Source organism: Lagopus muta, chromosome 10 (genome assembly GCF_023343835.1).
Source record: "Lagopus muta isolate bLagMut1 chromosome 10, bLagMut1 primary, whole genome shotgun sequence".
Lineage (NCBI taxonomy): Eukaryota > Metazoa > Chordata > Aves > Galliformes > Phasianidae > Lagopus > Lagopus muta.
Window position 1 is genome coordinate 9557835 of NC_064442.1, and position 21497 is coordinate 9579331.

Below are 21497 nucleotides of genomic sequence, written 5' to 3' on the forward strand. Positions count from 1 at the left end.
ACATTAATTCTAAGAAATGCTTTAAAACAGAGCGAAGAAACACTTCATAGATTACTATCATGCTTATCTATTTTGCAATATTAAATGTGAAACCCAGCTGTTAGCCCCCAGTACAGGTCACTATAAGCAGAGAGTGACAGAAGAGCCCACGTGATCCTTATTTATGGGCAGGATCCACACAGGATCAGTTTGTGCTGAAAAGGCTGAGGAGGCTGCTGCCAGGAACACGAGCTTTTAAAATTGGGATGTGGCAAGAGAGAAGGGTAGAGAGGTGCTAACTGCTCTGTTTGGTTACATGCTGTGACTACTCTGTCTCTGGCTGGAGATGAAACTTACATGGGTTCTGTTGTGCATTTCTCAATGGATGCACGATGATAGGCTTAATTTAGGCTGACAGTAGTCAGTAATACAATTCCAACATCAACTATATAAATGTTACTGGTAGATGATTAGTCAAGGAAAGAGGGACCGTTTCTCTCATGTGCTCCAACTACAATTAAAAGAAGCCAAGCACCCTTTTTTCAGGAGGGTGTACCACTTCCTGATGAAAAAAGGCGTTCAGGTGCTGATGGTTTTGTTCAGGAAACTTCAGTTTACCGGATGCATTTGTAGACTGAATTGGGAGCGGTGGGGAGGTGCTGGTTGTTTGGTTGAGGTTTTTGTATGCGTGTGTGCTTTTCAAGCTGCTGGATGTTTAAGTGCCTGGAGCAGAGGCAGCTCTAAGTCCAAACAAACCCAGGCTTTATCTGTTACACGGGACAGGGTGTTACACATAGAAGTAGGAAAGGCAAAGCTCAACATCAGAGCACACAAGCTGTACCTGAGTTCTTGCAGAAAAATGTGTAACTATATGGAGAGAGATCCATATTGCTGAGTGGATAGCAGATGTCAGTGAAGAGTTTCCTTTTGTAGTTGCCTTGCCTCTCAAACTTGAAATAAAATTTTGAACTATTTTGAATAACATTCAACTTCTTTTATTGTGTTTTCTTAAACTGGCTTTACTGGGGGAGGGGGAGAATGTCTAATGGCTACCCTGGGTTTTGAAATACATCTGTGTTAATGTTGAGTATTACCATCCACTGACCAACGCACTGTGCCTGCAAATGATGTCCAGCAAGGAAAGCAAAGATGTTGCTGTCTGATCCTTCCATCTATTAGAAATGGACACAGGTATTAAAAGCAGACAGAAGTCAAACCTCTGTGTCCTTGTCACCATCCCTTAAATGTTTTGGACTGTATCGTCAACTCTTTCTTGCCAGACTCCATTCCCCTTTTCCTCTGTAACTTTCAGTATACAGCATACTTCTAAACCTTCATAATGCAGCCAAAGCTATAGCTGAGGACCAGAAGGTGTTTTAACGTGGCAGGGCAGGCAAATGCTGAACAGGGAATTAATTCTGTTAATTGTTCTGTTAATTCCGAATCAGTTCTGTGAAGCCCAACTACTCCAGAGAACTGTTTCTTCTTTTTTTTCATAATGTTAGCAGTTGACAATATCCTTCTTAGCGCATAAATCCCAGGAAACAGCCCTGGCTCACCCCACATAGTTATTTCTCACTTAAAGAGGTACAAATCTACCTCTGGCACCTCAGCTGTGGTAGCCTTGACTGCAGTGTCTTCCTTTGTTCCACATCAGGAGCTTGGCTATATTAAAGTAACAAATGAAAAAGTAGCCAGCTGTTTCAGAAGTTCCTTCAGTGATTCAAGGTCATAAGAGAAGCAAATGTTTAATGTGGCTTAACCTGCAAAAGGTGCTGAGAACGAATGAGATCTGTATCATGTTAGGACCACTGAAAACATCTCCATGTACTGCTGTACCTGCAGTGCTCAGTGCTGCTTATTGCCAGACTTCAGCTGAATGAGACAGCTCATGGGTGAAAGTTGCCATTACTGCGATGCAGGGAGGAGAACGTTCATTTGCAATGCAGTAACTGGTCGTCAGTGAACCCAGTACAAAATCCTGGTGTTTTTGTGGTTTTGGCAGTACTCTGGTTATTTGGAAAGAAATAACTGATCTCATCTTTCGTCTTTTCCGATTCAAGGCTACCCTTCCCTACAAAAGCTTCTTCCCACCCCAGCAGCTATTTTCTTCTTGGGGAATTAACTTCCCCTCACTGTTACAACATTGGTGTTAGCAGCTTGGAGGTCTCTGCCCTGCCAGCTCCCTTCGTAGCACCAAGCCAAGTCCAACACAAGGTGAAGGACCCATGGTGCCTGCCCAGTTTACCAGGTCATCTTCTGAGAGCAGTGTGGAGCTAATTTCTGTGGAAGAGCAGAGTGGGTTTGCAATGCAGCAGCTGCCCATTGGCCGCAGGCTATTTAGAGTCAAGTTTTGAGACAAGCTGAAATTCTACTACTTCAGTTTAATCTGTGTATATGGAGCATCAAGTAAGCTGCTGTAAGATTTAACACTTTGGACATGTGGGTGGGATGATTTAAGTGCTAGCAAAGCTGTTTTTCAGGGGACCTGAGGAAGAGAAGAGCAGACAGGGGCATGGCAGAGGAAGATTGTGGGCAGATGAAAAGGAAGAACGTAAAGCATGGAAAGGGCAGGCAGGGAAGAGGCACAGGCAGCATTAGCATTTAGATGAGGGGCTGCAATTTGACATGGCATTAGAAGAAGATAGTGAGTTACTGTACATGTGAGCATGAAACAAAGGAGGAAAATGATAATTTTAGCAGCCATATCATGCAGTTTGGAAGAGGAGAACTGGTGATTATGCCGTGAGGTGCTCAAGTACAAAATTCAGAGGAAGCATACAGCGTCCAACACATCACAGCAGCACTCTTACCTTCTTTAGGGCCTCATGGAGTTTGTTCAGCATGCAGATGAACTCCTGTACATCCCACTGAGTCCTCTTGCTGACAGTTGGGCACTGCTCCCCAAGGACTGAACAAAAACCCCCCAGGGAAATACAGCTGGGCTCTCTCAGCCATACATCAGATGCAGAACAGCCAAAGGTGGTTGCAGATTTGCCATTCTCCCTTGGGAAGAATAAACAAATTTCAGATGGCCTCTGTCATTTGGTTTGAGAGACTGCAGATACTAGAAAGTAACAAAATGTGAAGACAGGGATGACAATTTCTGGTATTAGCATAAAATGGCCAAAAAAAAAATAAAATTAGGTATAACACTTAAACTACTCAGCAAGGAAACATATGGGTAGTATCTGCAGAGGCAGAGTACTGATGATATGAGGGACGGTGGGTGAAGGAAACAACAGTGAGAGGTGAGGGTGCTCTGGCAGCATCCCCAAACAGGACCAAGTCTCCTCAGTAGCACAGAAGTGTCAGAAAAGTTTGGCTCTGGTCTGGGACTTCCAGCCATTTGGAACAGGAAGTTCCAAATAAAGGCAGTTCTGCCTGCTGACAGTGCAGGTACTGCTGACAGAAAGGGGAAGTGGATGAGGAGCAGGGGACGTGCTGGAGGTGACCTGGGAGGAAGGACAAAACCTAGCTGCGGCCACATGTCTGCGGGTGGGGAGCTGGCAGGTGGCTGCCTCCAGCGTCCTCATTGCAACATGTAGCATTTGGAAGGAGAGAAAAATAACAGCAGTGTGGATCACCTCATTTGTGCAGGGCTGCTGCTTATTCTCCTGAGAGGAAATACTCTAAGAGCAGTGACACTCTGCAGAGGCACCGCAGAATTGCATTCACACAGCGGGGGTTGCCCCTGTGAGCCCCTGGCACAGCTGCTGCTCAGAAATCTCATTCCACAGCGCTAGAAGCCTCCTCCTCCTGCAGCACAACACCTTCTTACTGGGGCACAGTAAGCACAGAATGCAAATAGTAAGTCAGACCTACTTAGAAGAAATATCATATTTTCTCATGTGGACTCAAGAGAAGACCATACTAACTGACGTCAATGGGAGATGGCAGAAGTCAGACTTCTTATCCAAGCATATGGAAGGGCCGAGCTATGGCTATGGCAGAGGCTGGAGAATGACAAAACAAACAAACAAAAACCACCACAAGATACAAAATTCCAGTCAAAGTTTGCAACAAGAGATCTGCTGCTCAATTGCAGCAAGGGCAGGAGGGAAGCTTCCAGCTGCCTACTGTAACTTGAAAGAGATGCCTCTGTTCTTAGTTAATTCTGTTTTTGTGCAGACTCTGAGAGAAGGCTGCCACTTGCTGCACATCTTCTGAAAGGGGAACTTCAGAAGTTTCAGTCTCAGAAAACAATCACTGCCATGCCTTGATGTCAAAGCTTCCTGCCAGAAGTTTTCCAGCTGCTGCCCAAAAGGCCACTTTCCCTGGTCTTTCTACTCCACAACACCCTTCAGCAACGGCCGCACTTTTGCTTCCACTTCTGCTACAACTAATAGAACCACCTGTACCTTACACTAAGCACAAACAACAGCATAGCAGCACGGCACAAACACAGAATCATCCAAGAATCATAGAATGGTTTGGGTTGGAAGAGACCTTTAAGATTATCCAGTTCGACCTCCTGCTGTAGGCCTCCCTTAGACCAGGTTGCTCAAAGCTCCACCCAGCCTGGCTTTGAATGCTACCAGGGAGGGGGCATCCATGACCTTGCTGGGCAATCTGTTCCAGTGTGTCACCATCCTCACAGTAAAGAATTTATTGCTAGTATCTTCCTAATATCCAGTCTAACATGGAAAAGCACTGTCTAGACTTTTTGTGTATTAGCTGTAGTTATGGTAGTAGTGCAACTAGACAGACAGATATATATTTACACTTCTACATGGTTAAATAATGATGAGAGTTCAAATTCAGTAATGAAAAAGCAATTATCTCTATATACCTACATAGCTTACCCTTCCTTCCTTCCTGCCATCAGGAGTCCCCACGTCAGGAACTTGCCCCTTGATCTTCTTGGCAAGCTCCCGTTACCGTACCAACATTCTCATCCCTGGCTCTAAAAAAGCAAATACACAAAAATAAGTTACAACCCCCAAAATCTTAGCATGAGTGCACACACATGCAGTATTTTACAGAGTAAGCTGATGCACTTCAGTTCTGCTCCACCATGGTTGGTATGAAGGAATTTCATCTTAATCTCCCTCCATTAATGACAAGCATGAGCACAGGGAACTGTTTAGAGCAACCAAAACAAATGCAGTGCTGTACAACAAACTAAGAAAAATAGATAGGAGGAGGAAATGAGTAATTGTTCCCAGAGCTGTATGAGAGGAATCAATGATACTACAAACTAATCAGCTTTTTCAGCTTCTACTTGTTGTGTATTACTTGTGTGTTACAGAGGGAAAATGATCAAGAGCAGGGAAATATCTTGAACAGCAAGTACTGCGATCATACACAGGCTGAGGACAACACTGAAAAAGAAAATGCTTTCTGAAACCACTGCTGGGAAACTGCAAGATAAATTTAACCTGTAACAATTGTCATGCAGCTAGAATAGAATTTGTAATGAAATCCTAATAAACATAATTCTTGTGCTTATTCCTACTGTTGGTGGAATGCAAATCAAGACCTTGAAAAGCATTAATTGTAAAAAGAGAATAATAATAATAATAATCAGAGATCTTTCCAAAAGCAGAGATTACATAACCAAGTAACACCAGTATTAAGTACATCATAATCAGTTTAATTCAGTGGGTTTTTCTACCAGTGAAATTATCCTGAGGTTTGTGGTAGGGAATCTAAGATATCTAACAAGGAGAAGAACATAGCTTACCAATTTCCATTTATGGAAGGCATTCTTCAAATAGCATAACATGGAAATCCACATCAAGGTTGGTAAGATTTAGAGACGCTCGATGTTCTCAGCCGAACCCACATGGTCCTACAGCCTACTTTTGGAAAACACAACATGAACACGACATGAATATTCTCCTGAGGGTTAGGATACCTCTGCAAACCAACACTTCTTTGCCACCACATTTTTCCAATGCCTTCCTTTACAATTGTTCTCTGTTAGCACAAAAGAGAAGATTGTATGTAAAAGTTGCCATTGTTTTCTCCTCGGTTTACATTGAGGTTTCTCATGTAATTCTAGCTGTATTCTCAGTAAGCTGGCACTCATGGCAGGAAGATGTACAAAAACACACACAGTTAACCAGTTAACCACTCCAAGTCATACACACGTTCCCTGACCTTATTTAACCTTCTGGTCTCCTCCAGAAATCCTTCTCGATTTTAAGAACCAGCCTCATTAATGCATTGTATGCTGTGTAATTCCTGCCTTGAACAGAAGCCTATCACCTCACAACAACACAAGGGGATGCAAGCAACCACCCAATAAGGAGCTCCAAATTTTAAACAAGCACTATAAACAACTTTAAGATATTTTATCTCATTTATTCATTAATCCTATCAGATACGTTTGTGCACTACAGCTTCCACATTTACTCCCCTACTTCCTGGTATCAGCCAAAGCTCAGACACCTCAAAGACAACCAGCTGCTGTGTCCCAGCACAGCAAACACTGTTTCCACACACAGAGCCATGGGATATAACCTTTCAGACTAAGACAGACAGCAGAAGTCTGTAAACAAGAATAAATTTATTTTAGATTCTTTGAAGATTTAACGATATACAAAATGTATACAGTATCATATCCTTATAACATTTTACCTTTCCCCGTCAAACATAAAACACCATTTAAACAGCTATTGTGTTCGTGCCTTAAGTCTGTATCTATAAGATACACTACTGAATAAAAAAATTTATAGAGCTGTATACTGCCCTTTTAATTAAAAATTACAAATTAGTACCTATGTAACAAAAAAATCGCAGCATGAAACTTCAGTTGGACAACAGGTTTTTCTTGCTGAATGCTCAACAATATTTGGGACAGTTAAATTATATTTTATTTGCATGAAGGTGCATTGCAATCTCCCGAACTTTACATAATGCTAATCCAACCCTAGTCTCTCTTAAATAAGTACCACAAATAACATAACATTAAAGATGTTTTCTACACAATTTTAAATACATTTAAAAGTTATGTGTACATTCGGCTTTGATACACTGGTTTGATGAGATCTTTGGAAGGCAAAACTTCTGAAGCAGTCACTATGTACAACAAAAAGCACTTCCAACTTGTGTTCTCACAAGGCAACTTATTTGGACCAGTACATACTACTTCTTCTATTAAATATGATTATACCAGTCTATCATGGCTTTGTTACTATTTGATGGTGATGTGAGAAAACTGAAATGTATAAAACAAGAAATCTCATTATGCACAATTAGGGCTCTATTCCACAAAAAATAAACAGTTTTACAGCTACGAAGCCGAACCCTGATCCAGGAGACTCTCTCTCTATTGGAACAGATCGAGTTCCTACCTTCAACCTCAGCCTACTGGCGTCACATGCACACCCTCGTTTGGCTCTGCCCTCTCCAAAAGGCCAGATTACAAATCATCTGGTGATAGTGGAACACTTCCAAACACGCCCCAAGAATACTCTGGCATCACAGAGGTAGGTGCTTTCTCCAATCTTTTTCCAAATGACGGTAAGATAGATGCCAAACAGACAAATGCTTTACCTTAAAACATCAGCTACCGAAATCCTTTTGGTTGAAGGCGTATTGCACACCACAGGACTACGGAGAGAAAATCCTCCACTAAACCAAAACAAAATAAAAAATAAACCTTCTGCTAAAAAGCTCCTTTTAAAAACATGCCATAAATACTTATCATAATTCAACCTCTAAAATGACCAGCTGCCAATCTGTTCTCTGTAGATGGTTATCACAAATTGTTAGGTCCTTAGAATATGGACCAGCCAAAATTTCACTTATAACACAGTAATCCTTGTTTTGATGCATCTTTCTTTTAATTGTGGTGAAGGAAAGATAAGTGACAGCTCTGTGACATTCCATGATGTTTGGATGAAGCCACTGATTTGATCACATCATTAGAGCATCAAACGAAGAGAATTAGCTGAATCTGATTCTTTGGTGCAGCTTCCAGGCTGAATTGTTAGTTCAGGGGAATCATCCTGAGGAAATATAACCTTGTCAGGTGTGTAATCATTCCTCTTCAGATCTGTACAAACAAAATGAAGTCATATTGGTTACTATCAATTTGTAGAGCAGACTCAATGAAGCATAAGTCTTTCACATAACTGGATAGACTTGTAAGTAAGAATTCCTCAATACACACTCAGTGCTAAAAAATGGATGTTTTTTATCGTACATGAAATGGGAAGCCTAAAGCTGTGCTTTAAAAAGTAACAGGGCCTTAATTATTCTATTTACAGATATTATATAGCAAGCATTAGGTTGACTTTTAAAGGATTCCTCTGTTATCTGTTTCAAGTTTACTAGGAGTTATAATTCAAATAATGTCCAGAAGAGGGCCCCAAAAATGATCCAAGGGATGGAACATCTCCCCTACAGGGACAGGCTGAGACAGTGGGGCTGTGCAGCCTGGAGAAGAGAAGGCTCCAGGGAGACCCAAGAGCAGCTTTTCAGTATCTAAAGGGAGGCTGTAAGAAAGAATGGAACAGACTCTTTGGCAAGGTCTGTTGTGACAGGACAAGAGGAAATGGTTTCAAACTAAGGGAAGGGAGATGTAGATTGGTTGTATGGAACAAGATTTTACAATAAGGTGGTAAGGCACTGGTACAGGTTGCCCAGAGAGATGGTGAGTGCCCCTTCCTTGGAGACACTCAAGGTCAGGCTGCACCAGGATCTGAGCAACCCAACCTAGCTGCAGGAGACGCAGTTCAATAGAGGGAATTGGCCTAGATGACATTTAGAAGTTCCTTCCAAAAAATATGGTTCTATGATTCTATGATTTTTTTTTTTAATGACCTTTTCTATTTTACCTTCTGAATTCTACATCAGTCTAGCCTACCTACTTCAAATATTGTGCACACAAATACAGAATACATGCACACTGTTAAATGCTTAATTTCAGATTTTTCTTCTTAAAATGGAACATTTGAAAAGTAAAAATACAAAACTGACGTTTATTACTTAATCTACTTTCATGGCATGACACAACTGTTTAATTATACATCATACAATATACTACAGTATATGAATGTCTCAGAAAAAATACAGTAGCCACGCTTACCAGGGAGTTTAAGTTTCCTGCAGCAGGAATTACAGTGATGCTTCGCTCTGAAGTTTTTTATCGCATCCTCTCCCAGGTTGGCTGGACCAAACACCATATCGTAAGACCTTAGAAATAAAGGGCATATAAACATAGGCTGTGTGCTCCAGAAAAAAAAAAAAAAAAGTATCGTTTTCTTTAAACTTTTCTTCAATCTTACCTTTTTTCTCCAGCTTTTATCACAGACGGATCTGTCAAATTTTCACCAACACCTTCAGACAGCACAGGAAGAAACAGTTAAATATATAGTATCTATCTATCTATCTATATGTTACACCAGTGCATTAATATTGAAAAGCCTTGGCACTGTCAGCTATGACTTCTCAGCTTTCCCAAGAATGAAGGCAGAAGGAATCACGTGGTATAGGACACTCTTTAATCTTACATGAATTGCTCCTAAGTAGTTTGTACCTCTCAGGTTTCCTTGACCTATTTTCATGTCTACAATTCTTAACCACTTTTCACCTGAGAGAAATTTCTTACATGGAACTTCTCATAGACAGAATATGTGGCACACAGTTCAGTATAAGCACAGCTTGCTATATTACTACTACTCAAATGTTTCTACAAATGCATTATTTTTATGGTGCTTATCATTAGTAAAGCTTGTGTACACATATTCTCTTCAGCGCTGCAGCATCCAGTGCCACACTCAATAAGCTCACCACCAATTCAGATTAACTAGATCAAGACACAGTAAATACTGTTCATTATTTGTTACCAGCATATGAAGTCTTAATAAAATGTGATTACAAGTGAGTGCAGGACTTGGACTCTACGGTCTTTATCAGTTCCTTCCTACCCAGGACTACGATTCTGTGAGAAAGACCCATATACATCTTCCCTGGTCCTTGACCCCAGTTTCAAAACAGGGACATTACCTTGCAGATCTAGTACGAGCAGCTCCCCTCTTGTATATTCATATGTCCAATGGCTGAAAGCCAGCATAACCTCCTCTAGCATGTTACTTGGAATTATTTCATCACCATTGTTGTTGTTGTATTTTCTAAACTCTCCTGTCATGCACTCTTCAACTGCAAACCACTGCCCAGCAGAGTGGCAATATAACAGGAAAACTTCCAGGAACCTAGTAAAAAGCACACTTAATGAACATATTTCCAAAATAAACAACAAGCATACCATTACTAATGGATAATTATTTTATCTACTTATTTAAAACATTTGAAACTATTGTCACACAAGCCTAGAATTACTGCAAGAAAATATCAATAAAAACATTGCCAAGAATGTTTGTAACATTCTTAATAACATCCAGAGACATAAAAAAAAAACATATCAACACCTTAATATGCTTGACTGACACGTTCACAACCCCGTAGGCATTCTTCTATATCAAAAACATGCAATATAACAGAAGTTCAAGAGTACTCACCGTGGAGAGTAAGGAATGGATTTGGGTTTCATTTGATTGAAAGCAAAGGTGAGCTTCTGTGCTGCCCTCTGCTGCTGAATTTCCTAGAATCCAAAGTCCATATTTTATTGCTGTATTATATAACAGGAAACATTATGCAGTTTAAAAGGCAGAGAGAACAGTAACTGCCAAATTGCTTGCTCTTTAAATTATATTTACACTTTAAGATATTTAGCTTTTTGATTCACTAAACCATAATGGAGCAGGTTTTTTTGTCTGTTAGGCCCTTTAGCTCACAGAGAACAGCAAGCTAACTTAAACACCGTGCTTGTCTATGTTCAGTAAATGACAAGAATAAAACTTACTCTCAAGCACAAGTGTAACACAGTGTCCTCTTTATAAATGCTTGACCAAGTGTTCACAACTTCAGGAAGGAAAGACTTGATGATATAAAGATGTCCTGATTTCAGGATGTCATACTCTGACCATGTGCATACAACTTTAAGAGCTCGACGTAAACCTCCTCCCATCTCCTCTTTGCTTAAAAATTCAATTTTTGCACAGAGTCCCAGTTGTGACCAGGAAGACATGCTGTTGTTCAAGATGTTGGGAGAACTTTCTTCAAGGCGATACACAGTGACTGGTTCACCTATTTACAATACAAAAAGCAATCAGCACCTTTAGTTTTTGAAGTTTAAAACTGAAGCACTGAATATCTCTGCGTTCTTAGACTGCAACACACGTGAAGTTGTTACTAACACTCTACATTAATTTTAAAAATCTAGACAAGCCAGCTGGAATTTCTCTCCAATTCCTTTCATACAGCAACATAGAGGCACGATGTTTTGATCCCCCTGATTAGAACTACTAATGACCCCATTTAAACAGCATTCTGTGGACACGGTTTGCTTTTTGTTTTCTTCTCCAAAAGACCACATGAAGCCAGCTGTTTGAACTCTGACCCTCTTCCCTCTACCCACTAGCAAGAATTAAAGTTCTTACCTCTTGGAGGCACAGGAGTGAAAGGAATGCTCTGTGACAACCTCATCAAGTTATTTCTTTCCACAGCTAGAAGAAAAATAACAGCATTCATCAGATTCTAAGGATCTAATAAGTGTCATTAAAAATATGAACATTTATTCATAAGAGGCACTGACCTGAGTAATAATAGTTGATATCCATGATAGGCTTGAAAGGAGAAGCAATGCCTAAGAGAGATCAGAAATGATGAGAGAAACTGCCTGACACCTGGATTGTGTATTAAAATAACCATGCACAAAGCTCACTCTCTCCAAGTGGTTAGGGTCTGAAAAAGATTTGCTATGCAGAAAATTAAGTATCTCATTTAGCTTTTCAATACATCAGAAGAAACTGTAGTACCTGGTAGTAGACCATTTGTTAAAAAAGTAATCACAGCTCTGTCTCTTAACTTCAAAGAATATTCTCATAGTTTGTATATATGAAAAAGCTCCTAGCTTGTTTATAGAAGAAACGATCAACATACCATTCAATGCATCTTCTTCAGATGCCCTGTGAAATGCCAAAAAAGCAGCTGGTCACTGTTTGTTAAAAACTTGCCTTACGTTCACCAATTTTAACACATCATCCTAGGTCACCTTGTTAAACTGATAGTAGTGCCTTTACCCTATTTTTCAAGGGCAGTACTACTGCTTAATTACAAAATGGTAATGGAAGGCTGTTAAGTAATCTCACAGCTTTAGAGCTATACTTTAAATACTGCCAGTCACGTACAACATTACGCAAAGCTTGCATCACAAGAGTCCATTCTCACAGAAATGCTTTAATTAAATTGTGTTCCCAACAGCTAACACTTCTGTTATCAGATTAATAAGGTAATGGTTTTAACAGTTAACTCAAGGGATAATTGTTAACAACAGCAATGACTGCACAATTTCAGAGAAGGTTTACAAGTTCTAAAGGTTGGGAAAAGACCTTCACCTGGAAGTTAGCACCCAAACAAGTGTCAATACAAACATTTTCATGTAAGAACATGTTTTGCCCTTTGATGTGACCCCATTAATTTAAATAGAACCTGTCATAGCATTCCAGTGAACACATTCAGTTAGTAACATTCAGAAAGTAACTTACATTTGACTGCTACTTGAAGGTCTGCCTTGCAACCAATCCTTTAAATCAAAGGGGAAAAAAAAAAAAGGAAAAACTTTTTTTGTTTCAGTTTTGTAAGGAGAAAGTAGTATATTTAATTTTGGGGTGAGAGAGTTATATGTTTTAAGATCTTGCAGTGCAGTGTGTTTATTGGAAAGATTCCATTAGGCTGTACTGTAGGTAGGTGGAAATATTCTAATAGATGTAAGGAATGGTAAAGACAAAAAAGCAGAAAAGGCTGTATTCATTTTTTTTTTTTAAATATAGATCATATAGACATTTTTATTTTTAAAAGGGCTTGTTTAAACAGGAAGGAACATGTATTTTCATAGTAAGAATAATCATAGTACGTAATGGAGAATATATAAAACTTCTCTTAGCCAGAACAGTTCCCCTCCTGTTATCTCCTCGAACAACTAAGACTACAAATCGGTATTCTTCTTTTGTTTCTTTTCCTTTTACTCCTTCAGTTCTAGTTCTGTTTGACAACATTAGCAACAACAACAACAGCAACAATAATAAAAGGAAGAGGAGAATACAAACCGTCAGCAAAGCTGCTTTAGAGTCGACCTGTTGAGCGTCTTCACTCGATGCTCTTCTACTCTTGCTGGGGTCTATAAATGAAAAGATTTATAATTGAATAAAGATTTGCATTTACTTGCTTATCTGACCATTACAAATTTCCAACACAGTTCCGACTAAATTGCTTACCTTTTTACAACTATTTGGTTATTTGTTGTGGCAACCTCAAGGTAACAGGAATTAAGCTGGCATAATTACATCTATCACAAGGAAACAAATGGCACCAATCATAAAATCATAACTTTTTGTGTCTCCTTTGTACCCTCCTGGAATATGCATTGTCAACACAACTGAGTGGAAAAAAAATAGGTCATCTCAAAAGATGGCACACTTACATTGTTCTGAATGGACTGCCAAAGGGTCAGTAAACCCACCACAAGAACTAGACTGTCTAAGACCACAGTCAGTTTGAAGACCCTACAAAAGAAATACACACACGAATCAGTTTACAGCTACTACTCTTTCAGCAAGCAATCTGCCTAGTTTTCTTTTTTAGGACTACCTATAAGTACAATAAAAAGTATTTCTGCTTTGTAAACTTCTGGATGTACCTCAAATAGCTTGCTGCACAAAAATGCTGAAGTCAAGCTTACTCCAGCTAGCATTCCTCACAGTAAATATCAACTCTAACATTTCCAAGTACTTATTAAGACTGCTGATCTATTCTGAAAGAATATTTTTAAAGAGAATGTTAAGATATGATTACAGAAATGTACATTATGCTGGATCTCTGCAAGTATCACAAGTATATTCTATCATCTGCATTCATTAATTACCTATTTTCATTTGAGAACTTGGCTAAGACAGAAACAAAAGTTCAGTTTAAAGAAGCCACTGAAAATAAGAATAATACTTAAGTAAGTTTTGCCACAAAGATCTACATTTTATGAACCAAATCTTCTCACAGACTCACTTCTTAGTTAACTACTTTCTGAATATCTACTTGCCATATCTGGCTCAACCACAGTTTTCCAACTCATGAGTGACAGCAAAGCTTTCAGGAAAAATGACAATTCCCAAAGAGAAATTAAGGCTCAGAATTACAGGTATGACAAATTATTTTATTGCAATCCTGAAATCCAGCCATTTGCACTTATTTAAGATTCTTCAGTCTGTGCTTCGTTATAAATTCCATTACTCATGCATAATGTCTGGATATCCCAACTTCAGTGAGTCATACTTTGTGAAGACACTCATTGATTAAAGGCAAATGCTGCAATTTTATTTGTTGAAAATAGACTATAATTGCTCATCACACAATTGGCAAACTTCCCCCTAAGTTTTGCTTTTTCATTATTTTGTTTTTTAAATAATTACCAGAATTCATTATATCTTTACAGACAAGTGACCTACAAAAACAGAGCTCCCCATCCTCACTGTAAAGAATAAATTCACTATCTGTTGAAAATTGTCTCTAATAAATGGAAACCTTCTTTACTTACTTGCAGCCTGGTGGTCTCTATGCCCTCCAGTATGGCTTTTTTGAAGTCTTCCTGTTGCTCCTATAAAAAAAAAATAATAATAATAAAAAGAAAAAAAAGGCAAAAGATTAACATTATTAATAGAAGCACCAAAATTCATACACACAAAGCTTTTTGGTCACATGTGATAGTTATCAGAAAACATAGAATGAACAACTTGGCAGAATACTGGCATTGCGAATGGTCATTAGGCAATTCTCAACTCAGACTCTTCCCCAAATGGGGGGTAACTGCAAATAGTTAACTTGTAACCAAGCCATTCTATGGCTGATTCAGTGATTTATTATTTTAATACTAAAATAAAAAACCCTTGTTTTTATATGTACGTGCACGTGTGTACATATACATATACACTATAAGCATCTGGAATACAGATTTGTCCTGATTAATGACTTCATAGTAGTTATTTGTACCTTATTTAAGCAAACTATAATTACACATCATTTATTTGAAGATAAGTTTAACAAAAAGGGCTTTTCTTCTTCAAATCACATCAATTTTTGTGTTGATTGCAGTCACTATTTCAATCACGTACACTATCATTTTGCTCTGTATATCACTATAAATAAACGCTGATGTTGAAATTTTCAAGTGTCAAATGTCTCATTTGAAAAAGTCACCCACTAAGTGTGGGACATGTAATTTTATCTTAATTTTAATTTACAGTTATTTCACTTCAGCTTCATAAGTTCTTCTCTTGATATTATGAAGCAACAACACCTGATGCACGCTTAAGGCTGCATGAGTTTTCACTCAATTGCTTACAGTAAGAGAGCTGCACTCCTTCCAGGCTGCATTTTACAAATTTCTTCACTGTATTTGTTCTTAAGATGTTTTCAATACACAGTGAAGTTAAAATAAAATAAAAAAATAAGAAAAAATTTCCACGCTTACCTCAATATCAGCACTTCTTTCTTTAATTTTGCTCGTTGCCTCCTTGAACCGCTGCAACTCCATGCTGTCTCTGTGACCTTTGACACAGTGAATTGAAAAAAGTATTTAAAATCAATAGCAATTGGCCATGTCCTGACCATGGCAATAGTCTGTATCATAACAAAGGGCTGCAAACCATCTAATTTAATTTGTGTGCCTGAACGCACCAGAGAACTTTTTCCAAACACAGTAAGATTGATGTGACAAAATATTAATACGAAACTACCGCTTTTCCCACACCGCATGGACTACCACAGTTCAAAATGTGAAATTAACTTTTTCAGATTTTACCTAAATGTATGTTCTTCACAGGAAAGGATCCAGATAGTCTGTATTCAGTGCTTTTATGCAGCCATGATAAATGAAGGAAAAGCAGACAGTTTTATGAGGTAGCTTTTACAATATACCCTTCATCCTCCACATTGCAAGAAATAATCTCCAGGATTTTACCAAGCACGTGGCTGTGTAATGAATGAAAGCCAGCTTATATTGATAACGGAAAGCTGCTCTGCACCAGAAGTCTTATAAAATCTGGACAGTAAGAATGAAGAGTATGTTCTAAATGCTAGATGTCAAAGAACCATACACTAAAAATTTGGCTCCAGTAAAATAAGTATAGTTAGTATTTAAAGTTATTAGTGGTGAAGTACATTCACAGATTAGATAGATTTACACAATCACTGAATCCATTACATCTATTTAGTCTTGCTTTCTGAATTAGAAAAAAGGGAGGTGGTATTCTTCTTTTGAATCAGGAGGAAATTATAAACAAAAGTTAGTGTGTACAAATGCAGAGACACTCTTCCTACAGTAACAAATCTATCAATGACGTATGGAGGTATCATCGTAGAATTTTAAGTTTCACAGTAGTAAAGTCGTCTAAAAATTAAGATTTTACATCCTCAACACATCTTTGAAATAGAGACATCCCTGCGCTGGAGCAAGACAACACTTCCACAGGCAACTTAACAATTCCAGATACACTGAACCTACTTAAAGCTTTATCTATTTCACAGAAATCGGTTAGTAAACCCACACCTGTATTTTGCAACGAATCTGCCACTGTTTTTCCATTCAAATATGAAGATATTTAAACCAGAAACATGCGACTTTTTAGTGGTAAGCAAAATTTCAGGGGAGGCATAACACCGTTATTTAATAAAAGAATTTTGGAAGCTTTCTGAAAGGACTGCTAAAAAGTACATAGCAACAGTGGAAGATCCCAAATTCAACAGTGTTTAGAAACACAGTATAGGAGGATCCCTCAGTTTGACACAGATACCACAAAGATATTTATCCAGGATTCCATCAGCCTAAGAAGTCTTCTGTAATTAAGTCAAGGAATAGACAATATTTTTAAATTTATGAAATGAAAAGAGCTTTATAATAACTTGCAAAGTTTATCTACATTGGCCATACCAAGTTGCAGAGCAGCTGATTGCATAAAACTGCTATACTCAACAACTGGCTAGTGTTTTCCAGAAAAATATTGTCTATGTGACAGAATTATAAAGAAATGATAATTTTTAAGTTAAAAAAAAATAATGTTCAAGCAACATAGGGAAATTAGAGATGTTAAAAGCAAAAAAAAGCAGAGCAAAATGGTAGAATAAAGTCACCTGCAACCGGAATACACCCAAAATACCATACAATTCTTGATAAGTCAAACCTTGTGGTTTAGATTTGGTCCACAGTTTATGAAGTAGTCCCATAAGGATGTTAGAACATAAATCTTGGTTTTGTAGTTCCATTGCATGAACATGTTGACTTTTGGAAAGTTCATCTTTAACATTCAATTTTCCATGTGAGTCGTTGACTGTTGACGTCAAGTCGCCAGTTGACAAAGACAACTTCATTTGGGGTTTGTTCTTCGATAAGTTGACAGAGGACTGGTGATCACATTTGTCAACTCTGCAGCTGTAGTTATCATTAGTGTCACTCTCATCATGAATAAAACCACAATTAATGTATCCTCCATTTTCAACACAAGGTTGAGTGAAAGCAAGGCAAGCAGAGCCAGAAGCAAGAGGATAAGAGCAGCTAATTATGACTTCAGGACATTCAGAATCTACTTTGTCATACTTACCAACAAATGCACCAAATTCTACATTATTTTCTCCTTCTGTAGCCTTAGAACAAACAGTCTCTTCATGCTTTGTTGAAGAATCCAGCTGACTTTTGCAACTGGGACGAGATGGAGTGCTAACAAAAAATTTAGCTGTTGGGGATGCTACATGTGGCATACTGTTAGACGAATTGCCTAATTTTTTACTTTTACTGGAGGATTTTGAGATCTCTGAAGCCTGTATTCGCTGGCGAAGTTCTGGAGGGGAAACAACATTGGAAAATAAGGCACTGCCTGAGGAACCTGCCTCTTGAAAGTTTATTTCTTCTCTTCGGGCAACTTGAGCCAACTCCTGACCAATTGTTTTATGCTGGACTTCTTTGTCATCACGTATCGAAATGCTACAGAGTAAAGCATTGTTATTTTCAAGGCCTCCTTGAGGAAAAGAACCGAAGACATTTCCAATGCTGTGCTTTTTCCACACAGAAGATCTTAGAGAGCCATCATCAATGAGGTTTTGTGCTAAGTGTTTTGAAATGCTCAATTCCCGTGTAATTTCATTGTGAACCTTACTAGCTTCTGAAGCTTTCTGAGCAGTCAGTGTTTTCAGAGTATCCACAGTTAGAGCAGAGAGATCCTGTAGGTGGCCAATCTGTGAATCTAAAGACTGTAGCGACCGTTTTATGTAGTTGACACGATCTCCAACTTCCTTTATCTGTATGCACATTTGTTCCACCCTAAGAAAAATCAAATTATGAAGGAGCTATGAAAAGTATTTTTTTCAATAAGCAAACAGAACATCTTTGTAACTTTTTCTGCCCATCTGAGGAAAAAAAACCCTGATTTCAGGATGCTATAAACTAGAGCATCGGACTTCTGTGTAATACAACATTTGTAAATATTTTTGAATCATAGAATTAGCATACACGTCAACTAAGGGCCTACAACACATTTTCAAATGCTTTGGCTTACTATTGCCACAGCTTACCAAGTGCTGGAAATGCTATTCTACAGATAAGGAAACAACTCACATTGTTAGCTTCTGCATAGAAATGGAAAGGCACCACCCTACGTTTGCACAAATACTTCATTTGACTATTTTATTGAACTGCATTTACCCTCCTCAAAGCAGTTAAAAATCACAGTTCTAAGCTTCTCGATTCAAAATGTTATTTGTAAAAATTTTACCGTTCAAAAGTGACTCGAATCCTCTCCTCGCTTCCAGAATGAAATTTGTCATCCTTCTCATTGAAATACATCTCAACACATAACTCTTCAAAATCATGAAGTTTCTTTTGATCTTCTTCTGTCAGGAAGAGTTCTAAAAAGAGATTAAAGAGTTCAGAAGATGAATACGACGTAAAGCAGTATAGACATCAGAGATTAATAGCCACAACCTTACAAATGGTGTTAGAAGAAAAACAAAGCAGTGACGTCTAGCACCCTTTCTCTCTTTGCTAGAGAAAAAGGTAGATAATGTCAAAGATTTTGCCTAAAATAAGAACAATGATGCTTGCACAGCCCCTACCCACACACCTTCTTTCCTTAAGGCAGGGGCTAAATTCCTGAGGTTTCTTAGCTGAAATATTTTATTTTTATTTTTTCATCTTCGAAAGATTTTTAAATAAGATCAGTTTTCGTGGAAAAAAAAAAATATATATATATATACACACACACACACACACACACAATATCTATAAATATATATTGTCCCAATAACACAAACAGAAAAATTAATTTTTTGGTGGCTTTTTTTTTTTTTTTTTTTAAACTTAGTTTAACTGGAGATTTTCTTGAGGCTGTATATTACACTTTGTAAAAACACTGAAACTTTGAACAGAATCAGTCTTATTCAATATTGACCATTAAAGAAAAAATAAAGACCCACTTAGAATTATAGAATTTTCTGAGTTAGAAAGGACCCAGTAGGATCAAAGTCCAGCTTCTCAACTTTGTTGAAAATATACATTTCAACCAAGACTGCACTTTCCTGCATTAAACACATAAAAAGAATCATAACTTTTCTTTTTTTTTTAAAATAACTGCTCGTACTTGGCCCATCTGAAGTCTTGTCTGTCTTTCTTCTTTTACATATACAACACAACAGGGAAGCCATATGGCTAAGAATAATAAGTGGTGGAGGCAGAACCGGTTTTTCATGATAGGCCATAATGAAATGATAGCGTTGGTACTTCCATACAATGTTTGAAATTGCCTTTACTTGTAAATACACATTGCTGAAAGGAAAAAAAAAAAGCGTTAGACAATTCAAGTTTTGTTGCTTTTTAATGCTTGTTGTCAAGGTATTAAAAAAGCAATAAAATAAAAATCCTTCAACAATCTTGAGTCTTAAGGCTAGTTAGTTAAGAAAGAAAAACAAACTTGTCTTTCACTGCACAAGTAGTTATAGTGGAAGCTAGAAACACTCAAGAAAAGACTGTGCTCTAAAGCGGGGAGAAAATTAGAAATCTCTTGTCTGGTACCATCTCAGTACTTTTCCTCAAAAATGAAAGGCATTGAGATCAATTTTCAAATTTGTTAAGAAAAAGTATTTGCAACTCAACAGTTCTGAATTTTTTTTTAATCACTCCACATTTCTGCAGCCTACCATTCCTATGTGTTAGCAAGCTGCTTATTCCCATACATAAAATACTTGCAGATAATTCCAATAGACTTAAACTACTCTGCAACTAAACTCAGTTGAAGAGAGCTTTAAACGAATTGAGGAACATCAGTCAATATACTGATCCAGAAACAACCTTGTTTCTTTACAAAGAAAAGAAATTACAAAATGCTTTCAATCTATGACAAAAATCTGGTTCACTTTGGTCTTGCAGATGTGACACATGTTAGTCATATCACAAATTTCCCTTCCTTGCCATGCAGTTTGCAGTGAGGAAGACTAGCTTTTGAATCTGAAAATGCTTTCACCAAATTGAATTGCCTCAAACTGGTAACAGTTCTGATCTTACCATTATTAAAGTGAAATTAATATACTCAAGGATTAGCAAAAATAAGTAATTATTCCATATACTTACTTGAAAAATGCAATAAGGAGATTAACCATAATTATGTACTGTACAAAGAGGTAGACAGCTTGAAGAAATGGGGTCAACCATGTTCCTGGCCCGCAGAGATGAGCAACTTGTGACTCAGAATTATTTGCACAAACTGAGTTAGGGAAAAAAGCAAAATAGGTACAACTTTAGAACTCACGGCAGATACAGCCAGGAAAAAGGATGAAAGGCTGCACAATAAACAACATGCACTGTTCTGCAATTCAAAATACCTCTACATACTTAGGAACATAGAAGAAGGATACAGGAGGCAGTTCCTAGTTATTACTATGGTATATTTATATTATTGGTTTTAAAATAAATAAATAAATATAAGAAAAAGAAATAGCAAAGCATCGTAACAGCCAAAAATTATGGCAAGGTATCTGGGTGGAAACATTCCAAAATATTGTTAGGAATAGCCTTATTAGAAAGCCCACTTAAGTAGAATTTTCATTCTAAGTTATTTAAGCTTCATAAATTATAATGGAAGAGTCAAATCAAGAAGTTACGTAGTTGTAAGTGAGAAAGAGAAGATAATCCAGTGAATGGAATCCACATCAACAATACTGGGCATTTAATGTCAAAAAATAAAATCTTAATAAGATTTTATCAGAATAAGCCTTATTACTTGCTTCAGAATCTTACCATCAATTTCATAGGCATACACTTCACCAAAAATCATCCAGTATGGATGAAATACAATATCTCTAGCAAGAGTCCAAGATGGTGCCTCATTAGGGTATAATATTGCCTTCCTGGGAACACCAAAACTAAGCAGTACAAGTGCCATAATCACCACAATGTAAAACATGTTGGCCAC

General features: G+C 37.8%; 2 protein-coding genes across 2 annotated transcripts in view; both read right to left on the reverse strand.

Annotated features, from left to right (window-relative positions):
* Nucleotides 1–230: 230 nt before the first annotated feature.
* On the reverse strand, nt 231–4804 carry USP50 (ubiquitin specific peptidase 50). Its single transcript, XM_048956513.1, has 5 exons — nt 4785–4804; nt 3592–3673; nt 2793–3017; nt 1559–1620; nt 231–948 (listed from the first exon to the last, which is right to left on the reverse strand). Exons 1-5 carry the CDS (start codon nt 4802–4804, stop codon nt 801–803), a joined length of 537 nt encoding a protein of 178 aa, XP_048812470.1. The 3' UTR covers nt 231–800.
* Nucleotides 4805–6474: 1670 nt separating this feature from the next.
* TRPM7 (transient receptor potential cation channel subfamily M member 7) overlaps nt 6475–21497 on the reverse strand; it is a 54018-nt gene continuing 38995 nt past the window's right edge. Inside the window, exons 22-40 of the mRNA XM_048956739.1 lie at nt 21323–21497; nt 20657–20789; nt 19671–19855; nt 18807–18939; nt 17640–18355; nt 15515–15591; nt 14582–14641; nt 13475–13556; nt 13101–13171; nt 12540–12577; nt 11935–11960; nt 11588–11638; nt 11433–11498; nt 10796–11079; nt 10452–10534; nt 9940–10145; nt 9219–9270; nt 9020–9126; nt 6475–7984 (exon numbers count right to left, since the gene is read on the reverse strand). Coding sequence (XP_048812696.1) covers nt 7854–7984; nt 9020–9126; nt 9219–9270; nt 9940–10145; nt 10452–10534; nt 10796–11079; nt 11433–11498; nt 11588–11638; nt 11935–11960; nt 12540–12577; nt 13101–13171; nt 13475–13556; nt 14582–14641; nt 15515–15591; nt 17640–18355; nt 18807–18939; nt 19671–19855; nt 20657–20789; nt 21323–21497 — 2676 coding nt within the window. The 3' untranslated portion in view covers nt 6475–7853. The remainder of the gene's footprint in view (nt 7985–9019; nt 9127–9218; nt 9271–9939; nt 10146–10451; nt 10535–10795; nt 11080–11432; nt 11499–11587; nt 11639–11934; nt 11961–12539; nt 12578–13100; nt 13172–13474; nt 13557–14581; nt 14642–15514; nt 15592–17639; nt 18356–18806; nt 18940–19670; nt 19856–20656; nt 20790–21322) is intronic.